This window comes from Aspergillus novofumigatus (assembly GCF_002847465.1).
Source record: "Aspergillus novofumigatus IBT 16806 chromosome Unknown P174scaffold_5, whole genome shotgun sequence".
NCBI classification, from domain to species: domain Eukaryota; kingdom Fungi; phylum Ascomycota; class Eurotiomycetes; order Eurotiales; family Aspergillaceae; genus Aspergillus; species Aspergillus novofumigatus.
In genome coordinates this window covers 2,686,111-2,703,339 of record NW_020194278.1, presented here as the reverse complement: position 1 = coordinate 2,703,339, position 17,229 = coordinate 2,686,111, and the positions used below count along the sequence as shown (strand labels likewise).

The 17,229-nt window shown below is 47.6% G+C and overlaps 7 protein-coding genes across 7 annotated transcripts; 2 read left to right on the top strand and 5 right to left on the bottom strand.

Moving 5' to 3' along the window:
* Positions 1 to 322: 322 nt before the first annotated feature.
* P174DRAFT_443124 (FGGY-family carbohydrate kinase) lies at positions 323 to 2,622 on the bottom strand. Its single transcript, XM_024827745.1, has 3 exons — positions 2,250 to 2,622; positions 1,628 to 2,188; positions 323 to 1,549 (listed from the first exon to the last, which is right to left on the bottom strand). The coding sequence occupies exons 1-3, from the start codon at positions 2,469 to 2,471 to the stop codon at positions 485 to 487; spliced, it is 1,848 nt and encodes a 615-aa protein (XP_024681844.1). The 5' UTR covers positions 2,472 to 2,622; the 3' UTR covers positions 323 to 484.
* A 666-nt stretch (positions 2,623 to 3,288) lies between these two features.
* P174DRAFT_443122 (uncharacterized protein) lies at positions 3,289 to 4,823 on the top strand. The gene is made up of 3 exons (XM_024827744.1): positions 3,289 to 3,408; positions 3,503 to 4,195; positions 4,282 to 4,823. The coding sequence occupies exons 2-3, from the start codon at positions 3,630 to 3,632 to the stop codon at positions 4,343 to 4,345; spliced, it is 630 nt and encodes a 209-aa protein (XP_024681843.1). The 5' UTR covers positions 3,289 to 3,408; positions 3,503 to 3,629; the 3' UTR covers positions 4,346 to 4,823.
* A 77-nt stretch (positions 4,824 to 4,900) lies between these two features.
* On the bottom strand, positions 4,901 to 5,157 carry P174DRAFT_461679 (uncharacterized protein; the record flags this gene model as incomplete). The annotated part of the gene is made up of 2 exons (XM_024830035.1): positions 4,901 to 5,049; positions 5,121 to 5,157. The coding sequence occupies 2 exons, from the start codon at positions 5,155 to 5,157 to the stop codon at positions 4,901 to 4,903; spliced, it is 186 nt and encodes a 61-aa protein (XP_024681842.1).
* Positions 5,158 to 6,218: 1,061 nt separating this feature from the next.
* On the bottom strand, positions 6,219 to 7,756 carry P174DRAFT_372293 (F-box domain protein; the record flags this gene model as incomplete). The annotated part of the gene is made up of 2 exons (XM_024822424.1): positions 6,219 to 6,703; positions 7,171 to 7,756. 2 exons carry the CDS (start codon positions 7,754 to 7,756, stop codon positions 6,219 to 6,221), a joined length of 1,071 nt encoding a protein of 356 aa, XP_024681841.1.
* Positions 7,757 to 8,658: 902 nt separating this feature from the next.
* Positions 8,659 to 10,954, bottom strand: ptpA (putative protein tyrosine phosphatase (Pyp1); the record flags this gene model as incomplete). The annotated part of the gene is made up of 3 exons (XM_024830034.1): positions 8,659 to 8,780; positions 8,841 to 9,411; positions 9,512 to 10,954. The coding sequence occupies 3 exons, from the start codon at positions 10,952 to 10,954 to the stop codon at positions 8,659 to 8,661; spliced, it is 2,136 nt and encodes a 711-aa protein (XP_024681840.1).
* Positions 10,955 to 12,265: 1,311 nt separating this feature from the next.
* P174DRAFT_443119 (cytochrome c oxidase assembly protein COX16) lies at positions 12,266 to 13,273 on the bottom strand. Its single transcript, XM_024827743.1, has 2 exons — positions 12,805 to 13,273; positions 12,266 to 12,746 (listed from the first exon to the last, which is right to left on the bottom strand). Exons 1-2 carry the CDS (start codon positions 13,126 to 13,128, stop codon positions 12,666 to 12,668), a joined length of 405 nt encoding a protein of 134 aa, XP_024681839.1. The 5' UTR covers positions 13,129 to 13,273; the 3' UTR covers positions 12,266 to 12,665.
* A 428-nt stretch (positions 13,274 to 13,701) lies between these two features.
* Positions 13,702 to 17,089, top strand: nic96 (linker nucleoporin NIC96; the record flags this gene model as incomplete). Its single annotated transcript, XM_024830033.1, has 5 exons — positions 13,702 to 14,144; positions 14,212 to 14,863; positions 14,914 to 15,895; positions 15,952 to 16,694; positions 16,763 to 17,089. 5 exons carry the CDS (start codon positions 13,702 to 13,704, stop codon positions 17,087 to 17,089), a joined length of 3,147 nt encoding a protein of 1,048 aa, XP_024681838.1.
* Positions 17,090 to 17,229: the final 140 nt, after the last annotated feature.

Below are 17,229 nucleotides of genomic sequence, written 5' to 3'. Positions count from 1 at the left end.
TGAGACTTGTGGTTTTGTTTTGAGCCTTGGTGGGAGGGCAAGGATAGCGCGGACTTGATATACCAGCTATGCTTTAAAGTAGCGTACAGTTATACTGTGCCGTGGTGAATGCATACATACCGTATCTGCTTTTGGCCTTTGGCTATTAGAATATGATTAAAGATGCTGATCGGATACTGGATTTGTCCAACCTAGTCATACAATGAAGAGCAACTCTGCTGGTGCTGAGCAAGAATCCACATCTCAGAGAACTGCCTGTTGACCGTTCACTTCTAGGGCTAGTCAGCGTAGTCGCAAGTCATAATCATCTACAGATTAGATCCTTCAGCTGTATTGTTCATGTGATGGATTGTTTTGCCTCTAATGACGCTGTGCGAGCAGAAGAATATTTAAACCGAAAGGGGAAATAAAAAGCAAGTGTCTTCGCAACTACCCAAGACCTGTCCGAACAACAAGAAGAGTTTCTCGAAACGAGAGCTCAAAGTCATGTGTCACCAGTCTTCCACGAGCTCACGGTTTCATCAACCAACTTTCGATATTCGAGTTGCTTGTAGCACTGTTCTAGGAAGACCTTATACTTGACGTTGAGCAAAGCTTTCTCATTCTCGTCTTCTGTCGGCACGACCTTCTTTCCTGGTTTACTCATACGATCCATGATCTCCCACAGGTCTTCTGTTTTGCCTTCGGCGTCGGCACTCGCGGCCTTGGCTCCCAGCATTGCTGCACCATGGCAAACTGCAGCATGAATATAACGAGGGATAAGGACTGGCATGTCGCAGGCTGATGCAATGAGCCGTACTAAAATGTCATTCTGACACTGAGATCCGGACATGAAGATGGATGTGATGCTATGACCGGCTTTGTTCATCGTCTCGACGATCTGCCTCGTTTGCAGTGCAATGAACTCAAGGGTTGCATAGTAATAGATCGCAAGGCCATCGACAGTTTTGTCATTGGCCATGCCGACAATAGAACCCTTCATGTTGGGGTCTGCGATGGGCGACCGGTTACCCCAGAGATCACCATAGAAGAACACATGGCGACCCAGGTACGAGACACTAGGGGCCATCTGTTCCTGGGCCATCTCTTTTAAATGTTCGTTCAAATATTCGTAGATATTGGTATTGTACGACTCGGCAATTGAGATCGCCTGGTTGAAGGCTGGGTGAGTCTCGATCACATACTTGAGCAACTCACCCGTGGCAGACTGTCCACCTTCCGCCATCCAATACCCAGGCTGGATCGTGTCACGGTACGGTCCCCAGACGCCAGTAACAAATACAGGGTTTGGCGACATGGCGATATGGCACGTTGAGGTGCCCGCGACAGCAGCCAAGCGTGAGAAAGCCTGTGCCTTGTCGTTCTTGGCAACTTCAGAGCTCAGCTGTTCGTCCTCTAAATCGACCTTGGCGCCAACGGTGCCTATCCAACCAGCGTATGCATCGATAACACCACTGCCGATGGCGATACCAGGCGGCAGCCCCAGCTCAGACGCTGCTTTTTCGCACAATGTTCCGACTAATTCGCCCGCGCTGAGGTAATCACCATTCTGGAACCAGTCAGCCTTCAAGAACGCTGAAAAGTAGATCGTTTGTCATGGGATAAGGGGAGAAACGAAAAGGCTCACCACCCCATCAACACCCCCCATGCGCTTGAAATTGTCCTCCATAAGATCCTCCAGACCAATTTCGGTGAGAAAATCCGCCTGCCAACCCTTCACACTTCCGTCGACACCAACAGGCACGTATCCTTGCTTGCAGACCACACTACAGAAGCTTCGCTTTTCATTACCGGTAGCAATATGCGTCAGAGCATCGGCCAAGTCGTAGAATTTGCACTGGTCAAATAGCTCCTTCGGCATATTGTTCTTTAGCCACAGAACCTTGGGAATTTCCATCTCGATCGACATCTTTCCTCCGACATATCGCAGCAAGTTGTGCTTGGTAGCATTGATCTTTTCCGTCTCTTCCACTGGCCGATGGTCCAGCCAAAGGATCACATTGCGGTCAGAATCGAAGTTCGGCCCGGTGACGGATACGGGCTCGTCTGTAATCGTGGAGAATACGGCCAGCGAGCACGTCGCGTCGAACCCAATGCCGCGGATAGTAGTTGGGTCGATGTTATGCTGGCTGATAGCGCGCTGAACCGACAGGCATATACATCGCCAGATATCGTTCGTGGATTGTTCCTTTGACGAATTGTCAGGCAACAGTCAAGAAGACGGAAGAAGCCTAATCGGACGTACGTACATAGTATCCCTGTTGGGGCTGCCAGAGACCAATATTCTCGGAAGCTAATCCAACAATATTGCCTTTTGCATCAATAATACAAGCGCGGGCACTACCAGTACCAACATCTATTCCGATGTAATGATCCTGGTGGATCTGAATGTCGTCTCGAGGGTCCATTGAAGCCTGTCGAGAAGGCTGCCTGGAAGGCTGCCTAGACGAACGATACGGCAGCGAAGCCATACTGGGTAGAATGTTACCAGAAGGCATAAGCAACCCGTAGCCAGGTTATGATTTTGGGGAGGTTGCCTGCCCAAGCTGTCAGGCCCGGCTGAGGTACATGATATATCTAACTAGAGTGTTGCGGAGGGCTGAGCTCCGCGTTGGGGCTGTTGATCAGGATGGGGTAGTGGGGTACGTCGATCATTAACTTACCCCTCTGAGCCGCCTAAGCACGTATTTATACCGGTAGAAGTATGGGTGCTTCGAACGCTTTTTACTAGGAACACTGAAGCTGAGCAGGGGGAAGAGAGAAGGAAACGCAGATCCTTTTAAATCTTTAACCTTTCGCCTATTAATATCAACTGCGACCCTTTTCCATGCAACGGAAGAAATGATCTAGAAATAACAATGGCAGATTGACTTCTTCATAAAACGAGCAAGACAGGTATAGGAGTTTCTATGTCTCTTCAGCGTCCTTCGATGGCGCATATATATATATATATATATATATATATATTCAATTCTGATAACTCCACGGTAGGCCGTAATTATTGATACCTGGAGAGTACGTAGTAGATTAGGTAAGGTATCATTATTAAGGTATTATTGTTATTTTCATCATGATTATGATCATATTTCCCCTCAATAGCAACAGGCATAGCATTTCTATATTTGCAAAAATACGATTCCAAGAAATTTACTTGGACTAACATTCAGACTGAAGTGACCATTTAAGGTAGGTAGTAGGTACGTAGCTTAGTGTACCAGTTAACTAGTTATACCAGGTATGTGGCCCGCCTTATCAAGGTTGGTACCTCCGGGACGCTAAAATACCTAAGGTACCTTAAAACATATGCGAAGTTAACGACATCCCATAACTCCCCTAGTGAACACCGCCAACTACCCATTGCTGGGGAATAGGAGCACTGAATCGCATACTGGTTTTCCAGAATTTATAGTGAGTATGCATGCGGCTAGAATCTCACATCATTAAATTCCTTCCCTACTTGATTTATTACGCTCGATGCTGATTTTATGCTTGTCTGAATTAGGGGAATCCTCCTCGGTGCACCCTCCGATGATGCGATAAATAGATCTGCCTCACCTCAATCTTCTCTGTTTTCTCTGCAAATCCGACCAACATCTTCATATTCCTCCCCCTTACCGCCATCTTCCAATATGCACTTCTCTCAGGTCATCCTCCCATTCCTTTCCCTATTCTCCTCTCGGGCTTTCGCCGCATCTCCGTCCTCCGCTCAAGCTAGGTCAGCGGACATCCTGTGTTGGCCGGTAGCCTCGTCTCAACCCTCGGTACTCGCCCGCGTCTCGTACGATCCTGCGTCTTTAACGTCAAATGTGGTAGCCTATTCTCCACCAAGGATTGCGGATCTTGAAGGCCGCCGTGATTTAGAAGCAGATGTCCAAGATCTCGTCCGCGTGGGTCTCTTCACCTCCACGCCAACCAACCCACAACAATGGGTAGGGTCTCTTACGTCCCTCTTTTTGCTTGCAGAGAGTGAGGACCAAAAGCCAACTCTGCGACTTCATCTTGGGCCCTCAGGCGAGGTCTACCACGTTTCATTGGCGGCGTCTTCATCATCTGCGGCAACGTCCAGCTCAGCAGGCTTGAACATAGAACTCCTTTCCAGCGAAGACGGTCCGCGTCCGCATCTCAATCGGCCTGTTGTTGTCGGCCCAGATGGGAAGAATCCAGAAGAGGTCGTTGAGAAGACCTTTTTCCAGAAGTAAGTGCTCGGTCTCCTCCCTCGCGTTCTTCTATGGCGTCGGCAAAAGAAAGGCCATATTCTGACAATACCTCGCATCTGCTTAGATATTGGTGGGTCTTCCTCATTATTGCATTTTTGGCCATGTCAGGTAGCGCTGAAGGACAATAAATTTCACAATTTATCCGTCGGCGTATCTGTCAGTCCTCCATCTATGGCTTCGTGGACAGGAGGCGTAGTGCCTTCAAGACTTGCGACGCAGATCGCGCAGATCCGCACGGTCGAGATTTTCTGTCTACGCCTCTCTTCCCAATCAGGCTCTCGGGCATCCAAGGAGGCCCCAGCCGGCGCGGAGAATTGTTATTCTTCCTTTTAATGTTTAGACGTAGATGCCTCATTCTCGACGCATCCATGTGTTGATTGTTCTTTATTCTATTCCATCCACCTCATGCAGAGCATTGTCTCGTTCTCATCGCGGCGAGTAGTTACTTTGAAAACGCCACGGAGGTGAAAATCGGTAAAGGTATGGAGTGGCAGGAGCTCGTCTGCTGTAGACCAGCGTCCAATGTGTATCCGACCATCCCAGCACCATACCGTTATCCCATGCCAAACGTTCTCTACTTCTTCTTGCACTAGTCAATGAAAGATGACATTTTTTTTGTTATCATTTGCGGTATCCCTAACCAGGATCCGTCAGTACAGTAAACCGTATGATCAAGGCTATACTTACTTGTGAGCTTTAGTAAACCAGAGGATGATTGATCCATAGACATCGTTGATTATACTATCAGGGTTGATCAAGCCTCTGACAGCGAGCTGTATGTCACTCCATTTCGGGTAGGCATCCTTGTCATACTGGTCGCGGATGAAGTCGCCTATTCGGATTCAGACGTCAGTGTATGTATTATAATGATGTGACTCGGAAGATAGAGAAGGTTAGACAAACCACGCCGACACCCAATAGCGCTCTGAAGGACAGCCATCGTGAGTTTGATCCCATGAGAGGGTCCCACGGGTCAAAGCATGGTCAAGCCATGCAGCTATCATTCTTTCGGACAATATGTTGGCATGCTCACGTTTGGGGCTTTGTATGCTCCTTAAGAAGAACACCTTTTGACACGAGTCTGTTAAGACAAGAGTCAATGTGCAGAGCAACATGTCTGTTGGTCTGGATATCTGGATATCTTAACTGCATGGCAGAGAAGGCATGCAAGATTCCATAACGGATAGTTCGAACATTGATTGTGACAGTGTAGCTGTGGTTTGGCTTCAATTTTGTGACGATTGTTTCTATAAAACGTACGAAATCTTCGGCTGTCAGTGGGCTCGACAGGATATCTGGGTACTAAGTCAGATACTGTTAGTGATGGTGAGAAACCAGAATATTTGCCATTTCTAGACAGTACTCACTCTGGATTCGTCATCTCTCTATATGCAACAATCGACTTTCCCATATGTCAATTAACCTCTGGGTTTTGGGAGACGCGGCTATTAGTCCTAGTGATAGGAACCGCTCTTTCGAACGGAATTCTGTCTTCCTTGTTGGGCTGTTGCATTGCCTTGATTGACTCCAAGCCAGTACACCGCTTCTCGGGTATTACAGGACCGACCTCGTCGTCCGAATTGAAGCCCTCCATCGAGGGGAATGGCTGGTTTGAATGAGAAAAGAGAGAATCGATGATACGAATAGTCAAGTTAAGAGCTCACAAAGTTAAAAACGTCGGATGAAACGAGGGAGGTCTTTCAAATAGAACCAAAAAACAGGACGGCGTCGATTGAGATTAAAATGCAGGCTTTGAGTTAGCCATGGGAAGATGGGATACCCCAGATCAGGGACATGGAGGATGAGAGACGATTCCATAGGTGTCTGTTGGTCCTGATTTCCGTGCTCATGATCATCTCATTTTAAAGGCAACTAGCCACACAATATACATGGTTCTGTAAAAGAAAAATCCTGGGGTATCAAAGTCACCTTCCTCGCATGTTCATCAGTAAACGAAATTTCAGGCTTCCGCCTATTTCTTCACTTCAATCTTCTCCCCCCTTAGAAAGTCAGCCGTTGAGTAATTCTCTGCCCTTTACCCAACGGGCCAAGGTCCCAGTACATCACGCCCCTATCGGTAATAGCTATCAGTTCATCTTCTTGATGCGTGAAGCCGAGCTTGAAGCACACGGCATCCAGCGGGAGAACAACCGGTCGTAGTTCGATCATCCCTGAACTTGTTGATCGAAAGGATGTAGGGTAAAATCCATTCGCATTTTCTTCGATAAGCGCATTTGGCTCAAGAGCCCACACATAAATCACGTTCCAATTTGCGACAGCAAGGCGAGTACCACGATCTGATGCGGCAATTTTACAACCAAGAGAATTTGTGGGATTCTGGAATCCCCATAGCCGAGCTACTATTGTCCATTGCGAAAATCGTCTCCCACGGTCGAGGTTCAAGACATGCCCACAGTTCTGAGCTTGACATCGAGCTTCGGATTTCAATAGGCACGCGACGGTCCAGTTCTCCTTCCGATGGGTCGCTATACCGAAGGCAAGGTACTGCCAATGGCACATTCCAATATTATTCTCATTCCGCCTCGCATGTGTACCGAAGAAGGGTATTGCAATCGAAAAGAGAAGGCTCAAAGTGTCCGAGAATTGCACCATGCACGCATTCTGATGTAGAGTTGGCTGTGGGTCCACAAGGGGGTGCGCATTTATACTCTGAATTCTCTGAAAGGAACCATATAACGTTTGAGCGCGGTGATAATAGAGCAACTGGCTTGATCTGTCATTGAAGGAAATGTCGATGGCAGGACCATTATCATAAGGGCTGGACAGACCCTCTTGACGATACCTGTTACTACTCTGTCGCTGTCTATTCCCGTCGATAAGTGTGATAGCATTGTAATTGCAATCTATACTTGCATCAGATGATGACCAATGACAAGACTGTCCTTATATTTAGAGCACCGGGTAAACCTGGACAGCAGAGAGTGTAACGTACCAATTACTCCAGAAGTATTGCTGCTCGACTGTTTTGGAGAGTTGTACAGAACAACCTCATAATCGTCGCTTTCACGGAAGTGCTGCCAAGAGATTGCAAAGGTGCTCTCTCCGGCAGCAGCAAGAGCGAGGGGTTCATACTCCGCATGGTCTGGAAAGGCACATACGCGAATGGGCTCATTGAGTGTCTGAAGTGAGTGACGCGCCATATACACACTGACACGAGGACCAGACCGTATCGCATGTCTCACGAACGGGTGTGTAGCGCCAAAACCGTCTTCGTCTATCGCTGGTACCAGACGATGAAGAACGTTAACGCCTCCTTCTCTGTCAAATGCTGTTTTGAGCACCTCTATCCTTCCTGACTGATCCTCAGGTGATCTCAGCTGGGCCTTCAGGTGCAGCTTCCCGTCCTTGGCCTGGAAAACACAAACATCCTGCCGACCTTTCAGAGCGAGAGCGATGTCTCGGTCACCATGAGAAGCTAGCGAAGATGCTCGGGCATCGAACGCGAACTGTTCAAAACAGAATGTTGTACATTTCGCGGAAAACTGTGCACCATATAGCTGCTGGAACGAACGCTTCATGAGCAGCTGAAAAAGTTGCCTGGTCTTGAGACGGCGTGTGTCTACCTTCAAGCCGGGTGTTTTATGCAGATGATGCAAAATCACTTCCCGGCTACTGGATGCAATCTCATGCAGGGCTCGACAGGACAATGCCGCCTGTAGAAAGGAAGTCGTAGTCGAACTTTGAAGGACGAGCTGGATTAGCTCCGGTGGAAGATCGCGCAACATGGCTCAGAGCTTGGCTGGTGTTTAGATGGAACAACTGTGACAGAAGTTGGAGGAAGCTGCTAGCAATTGTCTCGTAGGAAACGAAATCATAGTTCATTAGCCTTGCATCACTGCCATATCATTTATAGGTCTCGGAAAATGAGAGGATCTGAGTGGGGGCTGCCTTGATCCCATAGTTCTTAGTATCACCGCCCGCCATTGTTGCCTGTTTGCGAATCTTTTTTAAGAATACCATACATTGTCGTCCTCAGGCAGCACTTTAGGCATCAGAGCCCTGAGGTATATTCAGAACATATCTAACAGTGATATGTGCAGTAAGTGGGCTTAATGTCCCTTATTTGTCTATCGAGAACTAAAGCCATCAAGTCCGTCTTTTACTTGAGTTATCTTCGCTGCGTCTCTAGCCCAGGGCACAATTCATACAAATCCCCGCTGATATCTCTAGATATATGCAAGCCAACCCATTCTCTGCCTGAGAACGACCGGTAAACGAGTTTAAGGAAACGGGAAAAGAATCTAGACGAAAATATGTTCTTCTGCTTGCACTGCATCAAACTTTCTAAGATCCAAGTAGCGTATATAATAGAACATGTGTGACAGAATTGTGAATGAGATATCTCTCTCAGTCACCCGTAGAGCCAAGAAGCTTCAATGCTTGTTGCAGATGCTAGTTATAGCAATGGAAAGCGTTTGAGTCAAGGATTTTCACATCCTTCGTCCATTTGGACAACCATCCACTCTAATACACTTTCATAGCATAAGACAAACTGGCTCAAATTTTGTATCATGCTAGGTCGCTGAGTTCGAAAGTCGGCGACTGTCTTTGCAATAAGGTCCAGGTTATCGTTATAAATCCACCCAGTATCAGGCCGTTCACTGATTTCTTGAGATTCAGTCTTTCGTGCAGTGCGCTGCCGTTTTAGCATGTCCAGAACACTATCCACTGTACAGAAGGTACCAGTACGGCCGCATCCCGCACTGCAATGCACCAATACAGGGCGATGTTCGGTTGGCATTGCCTCGCGACTATCAAAGCACGTATTGCTTGTTGCCCGTATGACTGCGTTGCATTCATCGACCAGCTGAAGGAGATGTGATGGTTGCGAGGTAGTACCAAAATCCGGCCAATAGGGATATTGCAGCTGGGTAACTTCTCGCAGTGGTTGAAATGGGAAAGCCGAGTGTGACAATCCAAAATGTCTGACGATAATGCATGGATCGCTGGGCTCTTCGCTAGAATCCGAAAAAGACATGGTTGACTGCCGCTGGTTTTGGTGGGACCCTGACGCTTTCATAGGAATGCGCCGCTCAGAAAAGTTATTGACTCGAAAAGGCCCATAGTTCCCTGACTCCCAATACGGGTGACATTTAACTTGGCCTCTTTCAATTTCTGCCGTCAAGGAAACGACGAGTCGAACATCTTGTTCCCAGATTACACGCCAAAAGTCCTATGTCTCCATCAGCCTGCTTGTCTCAATCTTACCGTGGGCAATCTTCAATTGAAGGTGTAGAGAATAGGAAGTAGGTCAATCGATAAAATGAACTTACATCAAATGTTTCGGGCACGGGAGCTTGCGTTGCTATGTAGCGCTTATTGCTGTATTCAGCCTTCATGTAATTCGCGTTCACATAATCACAACCTCCTGATGGAACATCCTGCAATCGAACCCTGGAATGATCGAAGGGATAGATATTATTATATCTGTTCTTATTGCCCTTCTCGATCCCTGCAACTCGATACTTCTTCGACGGAGCTTCCGCAGACGTAGAAACTCCGGTCATTTCATATGATAGAGCTTGTTTCATACGGTCTAATTCCTTCTTCTCGAGCTCCAGGAATTTCTCTGAAACCTTCTGACCTCCATCTTCGACGTCGGAAGCGTCACGGAGCCATCGTGGAAGCAATCGTCTTTTGGAGTCTGTAAAATTCAGTGGAAGCTGGAGCGGAATCTGACCAACACCGCCCATAAGATCCATATGCTGGCGAATATTCCCAAAGAAGGGAATGGCGGCAGAGGAAGACTCCGGCAAAGCACAGCCACCAGCAATAGGCGCAAAAGATGGAAGGCTAATCTGCATCGAATTAGGCCTCCTTGAAGATACTCCAGGGTTCGATGATTCAGGCTGCTGAACAAGCGCATTAAACTGATTGCAGAAGACCTTGAACCCACCCCGAAGGATCGAACCTTCGCCGTTCCATCCCTCAGCCGTAAACTTGTTCAACATATTGATCATTGGCGCCGCATCTTTCATGTCAAGTGTAGCAGCGTCATAAACGATGATGTAGCGGCATTGTTTCCATCTCGAGAACGATCTCCGGTCAATGTCGCTCGTGAAGGTGTTGGCCAACTTCCGCGTGTCAAAGGAAGTCCGTTTGAGGAGCGTGGTAGGGATACAGAGGTTTAGCGATCCCTTGATGTGTCCCCTGGCATAATGTGCATAAGGCCGCACATCTAGTAACAAAACATCGTTTCCACAAGTCACCAATAATTCTGCGCATTGCTCACATGACATGATATTGACATTAGTCGGGGCCAGGTTCCCCGAGGAAGTGTTGTTATAAGTGGCCATTGAATCATTTTGTTTCGAATCCCCGCTCAATGACATTCTATGCAAACCCGCGTCATTCTCAGAGCGAGCCTGGGACAGATCTACCGATCCTCCCGCAATTCCTGGGTCAATTAAGTTCGCATTGCGGCTCAAGTGCGAATTTTGGGTCCACGAGGATGGATGTCGATGGTTCTTGGCATTGGTCGCTTCTCTCGCAACCGTTCTGTCACGCGAGTCCTCAACCTTGATGGTGAAATAGCTAGGGCTCGGTTGCACCAAAAAGGCATTTTGCAGGCCGTCGCCACTTTTGGTGGGAGACGAATTGGTATCTCGCAGTGACAAGAGAGACGCTGGACTTGAAAGACCATTTAACTGCAGGCTTTGTGACTCCTGAGTCCACGGGGACGAAGGTGATTGTCTCTGGTCAGCCGTAGTGGACATGTTGATTGCCAAGGCTAGAATGCCTGCTGGTTAATCTCTGAATACCGGCAGTCCCACAATCAAGCGCGAGGCCCTTGTGCCATCTCGAAATGCCGCAATAAGCAAGACACCGGCTTCCGCAAGGGCAATTTCTTTTCAGAAAGATGTCAATATTAATTCGGGTATTCGATCTAAGCACGGATCATTATTTCCTCAGGCCCGAATCTCGTCGATGAATGATGGCAGGTCAGGAGTAAAGTAAAGCTCGTTTCAATTCGGCGCCACAGAGGTGTTGATATCGAGAAGCGTTCTGTTCAGGAGAGGTAATGAGTGAGATGGAAGAGCAGCACCAGATGGGGACAATGTAATGTATTAGAATCCAAAGAAAACGACTCCAATAGATTATAAAAAGCTTTCGTCGTCGAGATTTTGAGAAACGGGATTGGGGGGGCTTCGAGATGGGCGGATTGGAGTCTAGCCATACGCTTGTTTGACCTGGTTATAAGACTCGCATGAGAGAAATCAATAACTGACGAAACACTAGACTCGGCACATAAGTCTCTAATGATGTGGCAGCTAAGGCCGAAACGCGTGCAGAAGAATTGGTCTTGGTCGATTATCACCAGTTTACCATCATGAATACAACTGGTATAAGGAGGTGAACAACAGACCGACATGGAAATAGCGAACGGAGTTTGAGAAACTCGGCAGAGAAAGTTCCCTTGGTATGACGTTATGGGTGGGGACAGTCGTCAAGCGGCAAAATATGCAGAAAATCCATGTAGTGAGACTGAACGGCCGTTCTGGATCTTTGACGAGCCCCCTCAGAAACCTGGAAGAATGCTGTGGCAACGCTGGCAAGGCATCATCGGGCTTTTAAAAAGGGGTCTCCAATCAGAAAGCAGAACAGCTGAGAATCATGTTATTGTTATTCAGCGACAGAGCCATGACACAAATAGCATCTGGCAGAAGTTTATTACTACTTACAGTTTTGTGTTACTGCACCATGATTTATAGGTATAGAATAATGCAGTACTTATCTGGTAGGAGACAGCCCTGGGTGCATTGTCAGTTCAGCAGTCGATAGTCATCTGCCAGGCTAATATCATTATATGTTTATTGATTACTGTTGTTTGCTAATCTACTCTTGACTGTCTGAGTGATGTCTAGAAGACCTGGATATGCCTAACTTTACCTATTAACCTATGTCTAGCAGCTGGCTAACATCTTAATATATAAAGTAATTGCATGTTTAATCTGTATTAGAGGACATCATGCTGATCTCTACGCCTCCGTGTACACTATCATTTGATTATACTAGTAAAGAATACCCCTCTATTTAGTTTAGTAGAATGGTAGAATATCATAATGAGCACTTTGTGATATGGCAATTTATACATGATTCAAAGAGACTAGGCGCGAAATGGAGGTCTAAGGATACCATGGCAAATAAGGCGATTTAGCTTGCTTAGCTTGAGTTCTAAGATGAACGAATAGAGAGATATACTTTAATGGATTGGGTTAGTTTCTAGACATATCAGACATGCGAGAGTTAGAAAAGATAGGATGCCTCTCACCAGGATGAAAATTAGGTTTTAATTCATGTCATCATCAAATGTGGTTCACTTGTGACTGCCACAGCCAACATAAGCCTGGTAGTCAAAAATATCCTGCTGAAAACCAGCACGAGTAGCGCCTGTCTTCGAAGGGCGTTGTTCAGCTATTAAGAAGCTTAAAGTTTCCCATCGGGTTCCCCCTTAAACCTTTGGACTCGTTTTTGTTCCCAATTATCCAGGTCTTTGGCCATGAGCCGCTTGAACAGGTGTTAATGATAGCCTCAGAACAAGCTCATCTGAATTAGGTCAACTCACATAATATTCCTCCCTCTCATCTCCGAGAACTCTTCTGCGTGGATTTCTCCTGATCCCCTCTTCACCATCTGCCCCTTTGAGCCCCAGCTCCATAGCTTCCTCTTGTGTGAGTTGCTTCACTTTTCGGTCATATCTTTCATATCTTAACGCGGCGGCTGGAGTCAAGGCGAAAGACCCCGCAACAATGATCATGATGAATGGAAGACCAAAGAGCAGAAAAGGATGCTTCGGTAGGCTTCCTCTATATGCTGCGCCGATCCGTTCTCCCAGCGACGATGAGGCTGTTGTCGCACGCCGGAATGTTTTTGCCTGAAAAACAGGCATACTGAAGGCTGACCACTAAGTGTGCACCTAATTAAAGCTCCTGTCCAAGCGTGGCACTTTGCACGTGGGTACTCAAGAGGATGAAGAAATATGGAGTATTGTTTCCCTTAATTATCCTCTGTAAATATCATAGTGTTGACAAGAGTATCTACCGGATAGAGGTAATAAAGTTCGGATCTAAGCAACCGGTGAAACATTAATTCCGACATGGCTTGTTGCGCAGCAAATGAGCCATTTTCACTATATTTATGTTAACTACAATATTTTGTACAGTTGGTAAACACAAACTGCTCCAGCAGTTGGAAAGACCAGCAAGCAGATGTAAGATAACCTGCTAGTTCCCTGTTATTTTTACATTGTTCCTTTTCATCTACTTCTGTCCACACATTCTTATGAGTCTGCGAGCTTCCCACATTCATATATTTTCCAGTGCCAATCACCTGCTCTAACCCTCGGTAGAGATCGCCCGAATTGAATGAGTACCCGTTTGTGGCTCAGTCTGCTTTTGTCGAAAATATCAAGCTCATTCATCGTCGCGTGTCCGAGACCAAGCCAACGCGGCACACTGCTTCGATGTCTGCAACAAACCCTGGCTCCTTATTTGGAGCTGGTGGCCTAGGAACCGCAACTCAACCGGCGAGCTCAGCTTCGGCTGTCAATTCAACGAGTATTTTTGGAACTCCTGCCACAACTCAAGCTGCACCGAATGCTTCGCTCTTTGGTAATCAGCCGCCAACCCAGCAACAGCCCCTTCAGTCCTCGATCTTTGGACAAGATCAAGCACAGATGAGTTCGGGACAACCCTCGCGACCTTCTGGCCAAACTACTCAGCCCGCATTCTTCAACAGCCTCCTAGAGCGTGGCAAAAAGAGACCAATTGCTTCAGTTGGCCAAGGCAGCAATTTCGAAGAGTTACCCAGCCTTCAACTAGGCCTCGATGACATTCGGAGGAAAGCAAGAGAACTCGGCAGTAGAGGGTTGAACGACCCCCTCCATCCTGCTTCGACCAGTAAAGCGTAAGCTTTGCCTTCGCCTGGCGTTGGGTCATGATTTGGATCATCTGCTGATCTCTATCTTCTATAGCCACTATCTTCTTGCCGCTTCGGGCGTGTCGCCTGGGCATGCTTTACGGGATCTCAAAGCACTAGATCCCCAGGCTTCAATAGGTCTCCCTCCAAAGGAACAGGAGGTTTTTGACCCCGACAACCAGAAATTCTTGAGAAGCATACAACAGCGTGGGCGTAAAGTGATGATTGCCGAAAGTCTTGCTCGAGCTCAGAGAGACTTTGATACATTCCTGGAGGAGAAGGTGGACTTAGACTGGGAGGATCAGCGCCAGAGAATCTTTCGGCACTTTGGACTGGCACATAAGGATGGCACTATTGGCGACATGAGAAATTCATTCGGTCGCTCAACGAGACCTTCCAGACTAACTGGTTCTTTGCCGTCCCACGAAGCTGCGGGCGTCTCCCGCCGGAGTGTTTTCGGACGTTCCGGCCTGGGAAAGTCAGTCATAGGCAACCCTGGAACCGGGAAAACAAGTCATCAGCTTTTCGAGGATCCCCTGGAACGCAGCGATGCATCTGGAACTCACTCCCCGGATCTTCGATTTTTGCGCGAAAAAATGGGTCATTACGCGGACAAAGTTCAGCTGTTAAATTCCGCGCGGATTCAAGGGCAAGTGTTTCCGCTTCTTCATGAATTTTCTGAAGTGGAGCGGCATGCTGGTGGTGATGTAAGTTACGGTGATACAGCCATGATCCCAAGGTCGACTAATTTTATTAGGCACCTTGCCAGCTTTTTGATGCGTACCGAGCTTTGATCAGTATTGTAAAAGAGCCCCCGAGCACCACCAGTCCCTCGGATCCCAGTACGGTGAGAGAGCGACAGTTCTCTGAGGATTATCTGGACGAGACACCAAACTCACGCCGGGCAACGAACCTCAAAAAACGCATAGTCGAGGGCTCTCGTTCCTTCCTAGAGAAAGTATTTTACAACGAAGTCGAGAATATGATCGCAAAGAATCCTCGAGAAGCGCAACTTGGAGGAATTCCGACGGTTATCAACAAAATTCGAGCCTATATTCGCTTGAGGGCGGCAAGGAAAGACCTTGCACCAGACGGAACTGAGCTACAGATGGTCGGGCAGGATTATTGCTGGATTTTGATATTCTATCTTCTTCGGTGCGGATTCATCACTGAAGCGGCTGAATATGTTAGCCAAGATCCTGGCTTCCGGTCCCTTGATCACAAATTCGTGACATATATGACGACTTATGCACAAAACAGACGGCTACCGCGAGATTTGCAGCAAAAGATCAATGGTGAATATCAACAGCGTTCACGCAATGCCCCTGATAACACGGTTGATCCGTATCGCATGGCTTGCTACAAGATCATTGGCCGGTGCGACCTAGCCCGTAGGCGCTTGGAGGGCATAAATCAGAGTGTGGAAGATTGGATGTGGCTTCAGTTCAGTCTGGCCAGAGAAGATGACCGTGCTGAAGAAATCGCTGGGGATGTTTTTGGCCTCGAGGATATCCAGACGGATATCGCCGAGATCGGTCAGCGCATTTTTGGCAAGGGCCAGGAGGCATCCGGTGGTTACGGCATTTTCTTTCTACTGCAGATCTTAGGAGGGATGTTCGAACAGGCAGTTTCATACCTCGGCTCTTATGCGCCAGTCAGTGCGGTGCATTTCGCAATCGCCTTGGCGTACTATGGTCTGCTACGTGTGTCAGACTTCTACACATCTGCGGAGGAAATTTGTAAGCATTTCTTCCCAAGCCTCATACTTCCCTGTGACGTCTACTGACAAAATTAGTATCATTTACTGTGAAACAATATCCCCAGATCAATTTCGGACATCTCATCACCCAGTACACAAGGGAGTTTCGTACTGGATATGTTGAGGCAGCGATCGATTACTTTTGCTTGCTCTGTCTTAACGCCGACCTCCCAGGTTCTCTGGGCAAATCTCAAGCATCCGTGTGTCACGAAGCATTGCGGGAATTTGTTCTTGAGACGAGGGATTTTGCCAAATTACTTGGTGACATCCGCTCGGACGGGACTCGAATTAAGGGCTTGATTGAGCAGCGCATGAGCTTGATCAAATTGGTCGACCAAGAAGAATTTTTGAAAACCATAACAATACAGGCTGCTGCGATCGCGGATGACAAGGGGCTGGTAACGGATGCGGTCCTCTTGTATCACCTTGCTGAGGATTACGACCGCGTAATCGACATCATCAACCGAGCACTGTCGGATGCTGTAGCAATGGAGTTAGGGGGCCCCGGTTTGAAGCTGCAGCCGTTGCGGCCACGAACTGATCTTCAACAGCATGCCAATGATGAACATGGAGAGGCCACGGAACCTGGAAGTAGCCTAAGTCTTACAGCAGTGGATGATCCGGTGGTTCTGGCGAAGAATATGATTGGCCTCTACAATACGAACGCTCTTTATTACCAGCGAATCCGTCAGATCAATCGCGATGCCTGCGGTTTATTGCTTAGAATGATGGAGGCGAAGGGAGAAGTTGAAGCAGGCCAATGGACGCCGGCTCTGGATGTAAGTCTCACTCCTTTTCACTTCCACACCTCGTCCTCGTTCTCTTCCACTGATTAACTCTCCCTCAGGCTATCAATGAACTGAACATCTTACCCTTGCGTGCAAGAGGCTCGGTTTCCTTCATTCGAAGTGCTGCTCAAGCTTTCTCGTCTTTCCCTCCAATCATTGCACGTAACGTGGGGCATGTGATAATGTGGAGTATTACTTGCATTGGCCATGAAAGGACCAGGTTGAGTTCTGGAGTGTATGAGAACGAGACCAGGCAAGGCCTAGCTGATGAATTACTCGTCATGGCCAAGGATCTGATGATATTCTCCGGCATGGTCAAGTACAAATTACCGCCGAGAGTCTATGAGACTCTTGCTCGCGCCGGAGCGGATATCGGGGCTTACTAGTGGTTGTCATCTGGAGTATCTGGCTAGGTAGTCCGCGTATCAGACCTCAGAATTCAGGTATTCAAAATCCAAGAACGCTGCTTGTGAAGAACCAACTACCTGAATTCTATTAATTGCTACTGCGTAGCAGCATCTTGCTC

Coding starts and splice junctions, on each gene's coding strand:
- P174DRAFT_443122 (XM_024827744.1), top strand. CDS start 3,630: ATGCACTTCTCTCAGGTCATCCTCCCATTCCTTTCCCTATTCTCCTCT. Junction 4,196..4,281: donor GAGAAGACCTTTTTCCAGAA/GTAAGTGCTCGG, acceptor GCATCTGCTTAG/ATATTGGTGGGTCTTCCTCA.
- P174DRAFT_443119 (XM_024827743.1), bottom strand. CDS start 13,128: ATGCCTGTTTTTCAGGCAAAAACATTCCGGCGTGCGACAACAGCCTCA. Junction 12,747..12,804: donor ATGAGAGGGAGGAATATTAT/GTGAGTTGACCT, acceptor CACCTGTTCAAG/CGGCTCATGGCCAAAGACCT.
- P174DRAFT_443124 (XM_024827745.1), bottom strand. CDS start 2,471: ATGGCTTCGCTGCCGTATCGTTCGTCTAGGCAGCCTTCCAGGCAGCCT. Junction 2,189..2,249: donor AGCCCCAACAGGGATACTAT/GTACGTACGTCC, acceptor AATTCGTCAAAG/GAACAATCCACGAACGATAT. Junction 1,550..1,627: donor TGGGGGGTGTTGATGGGGTG/GTGAGCCTTTTC, acceptor GACTGGTTCCAG/AATGGTGATTACCTCAGCGC.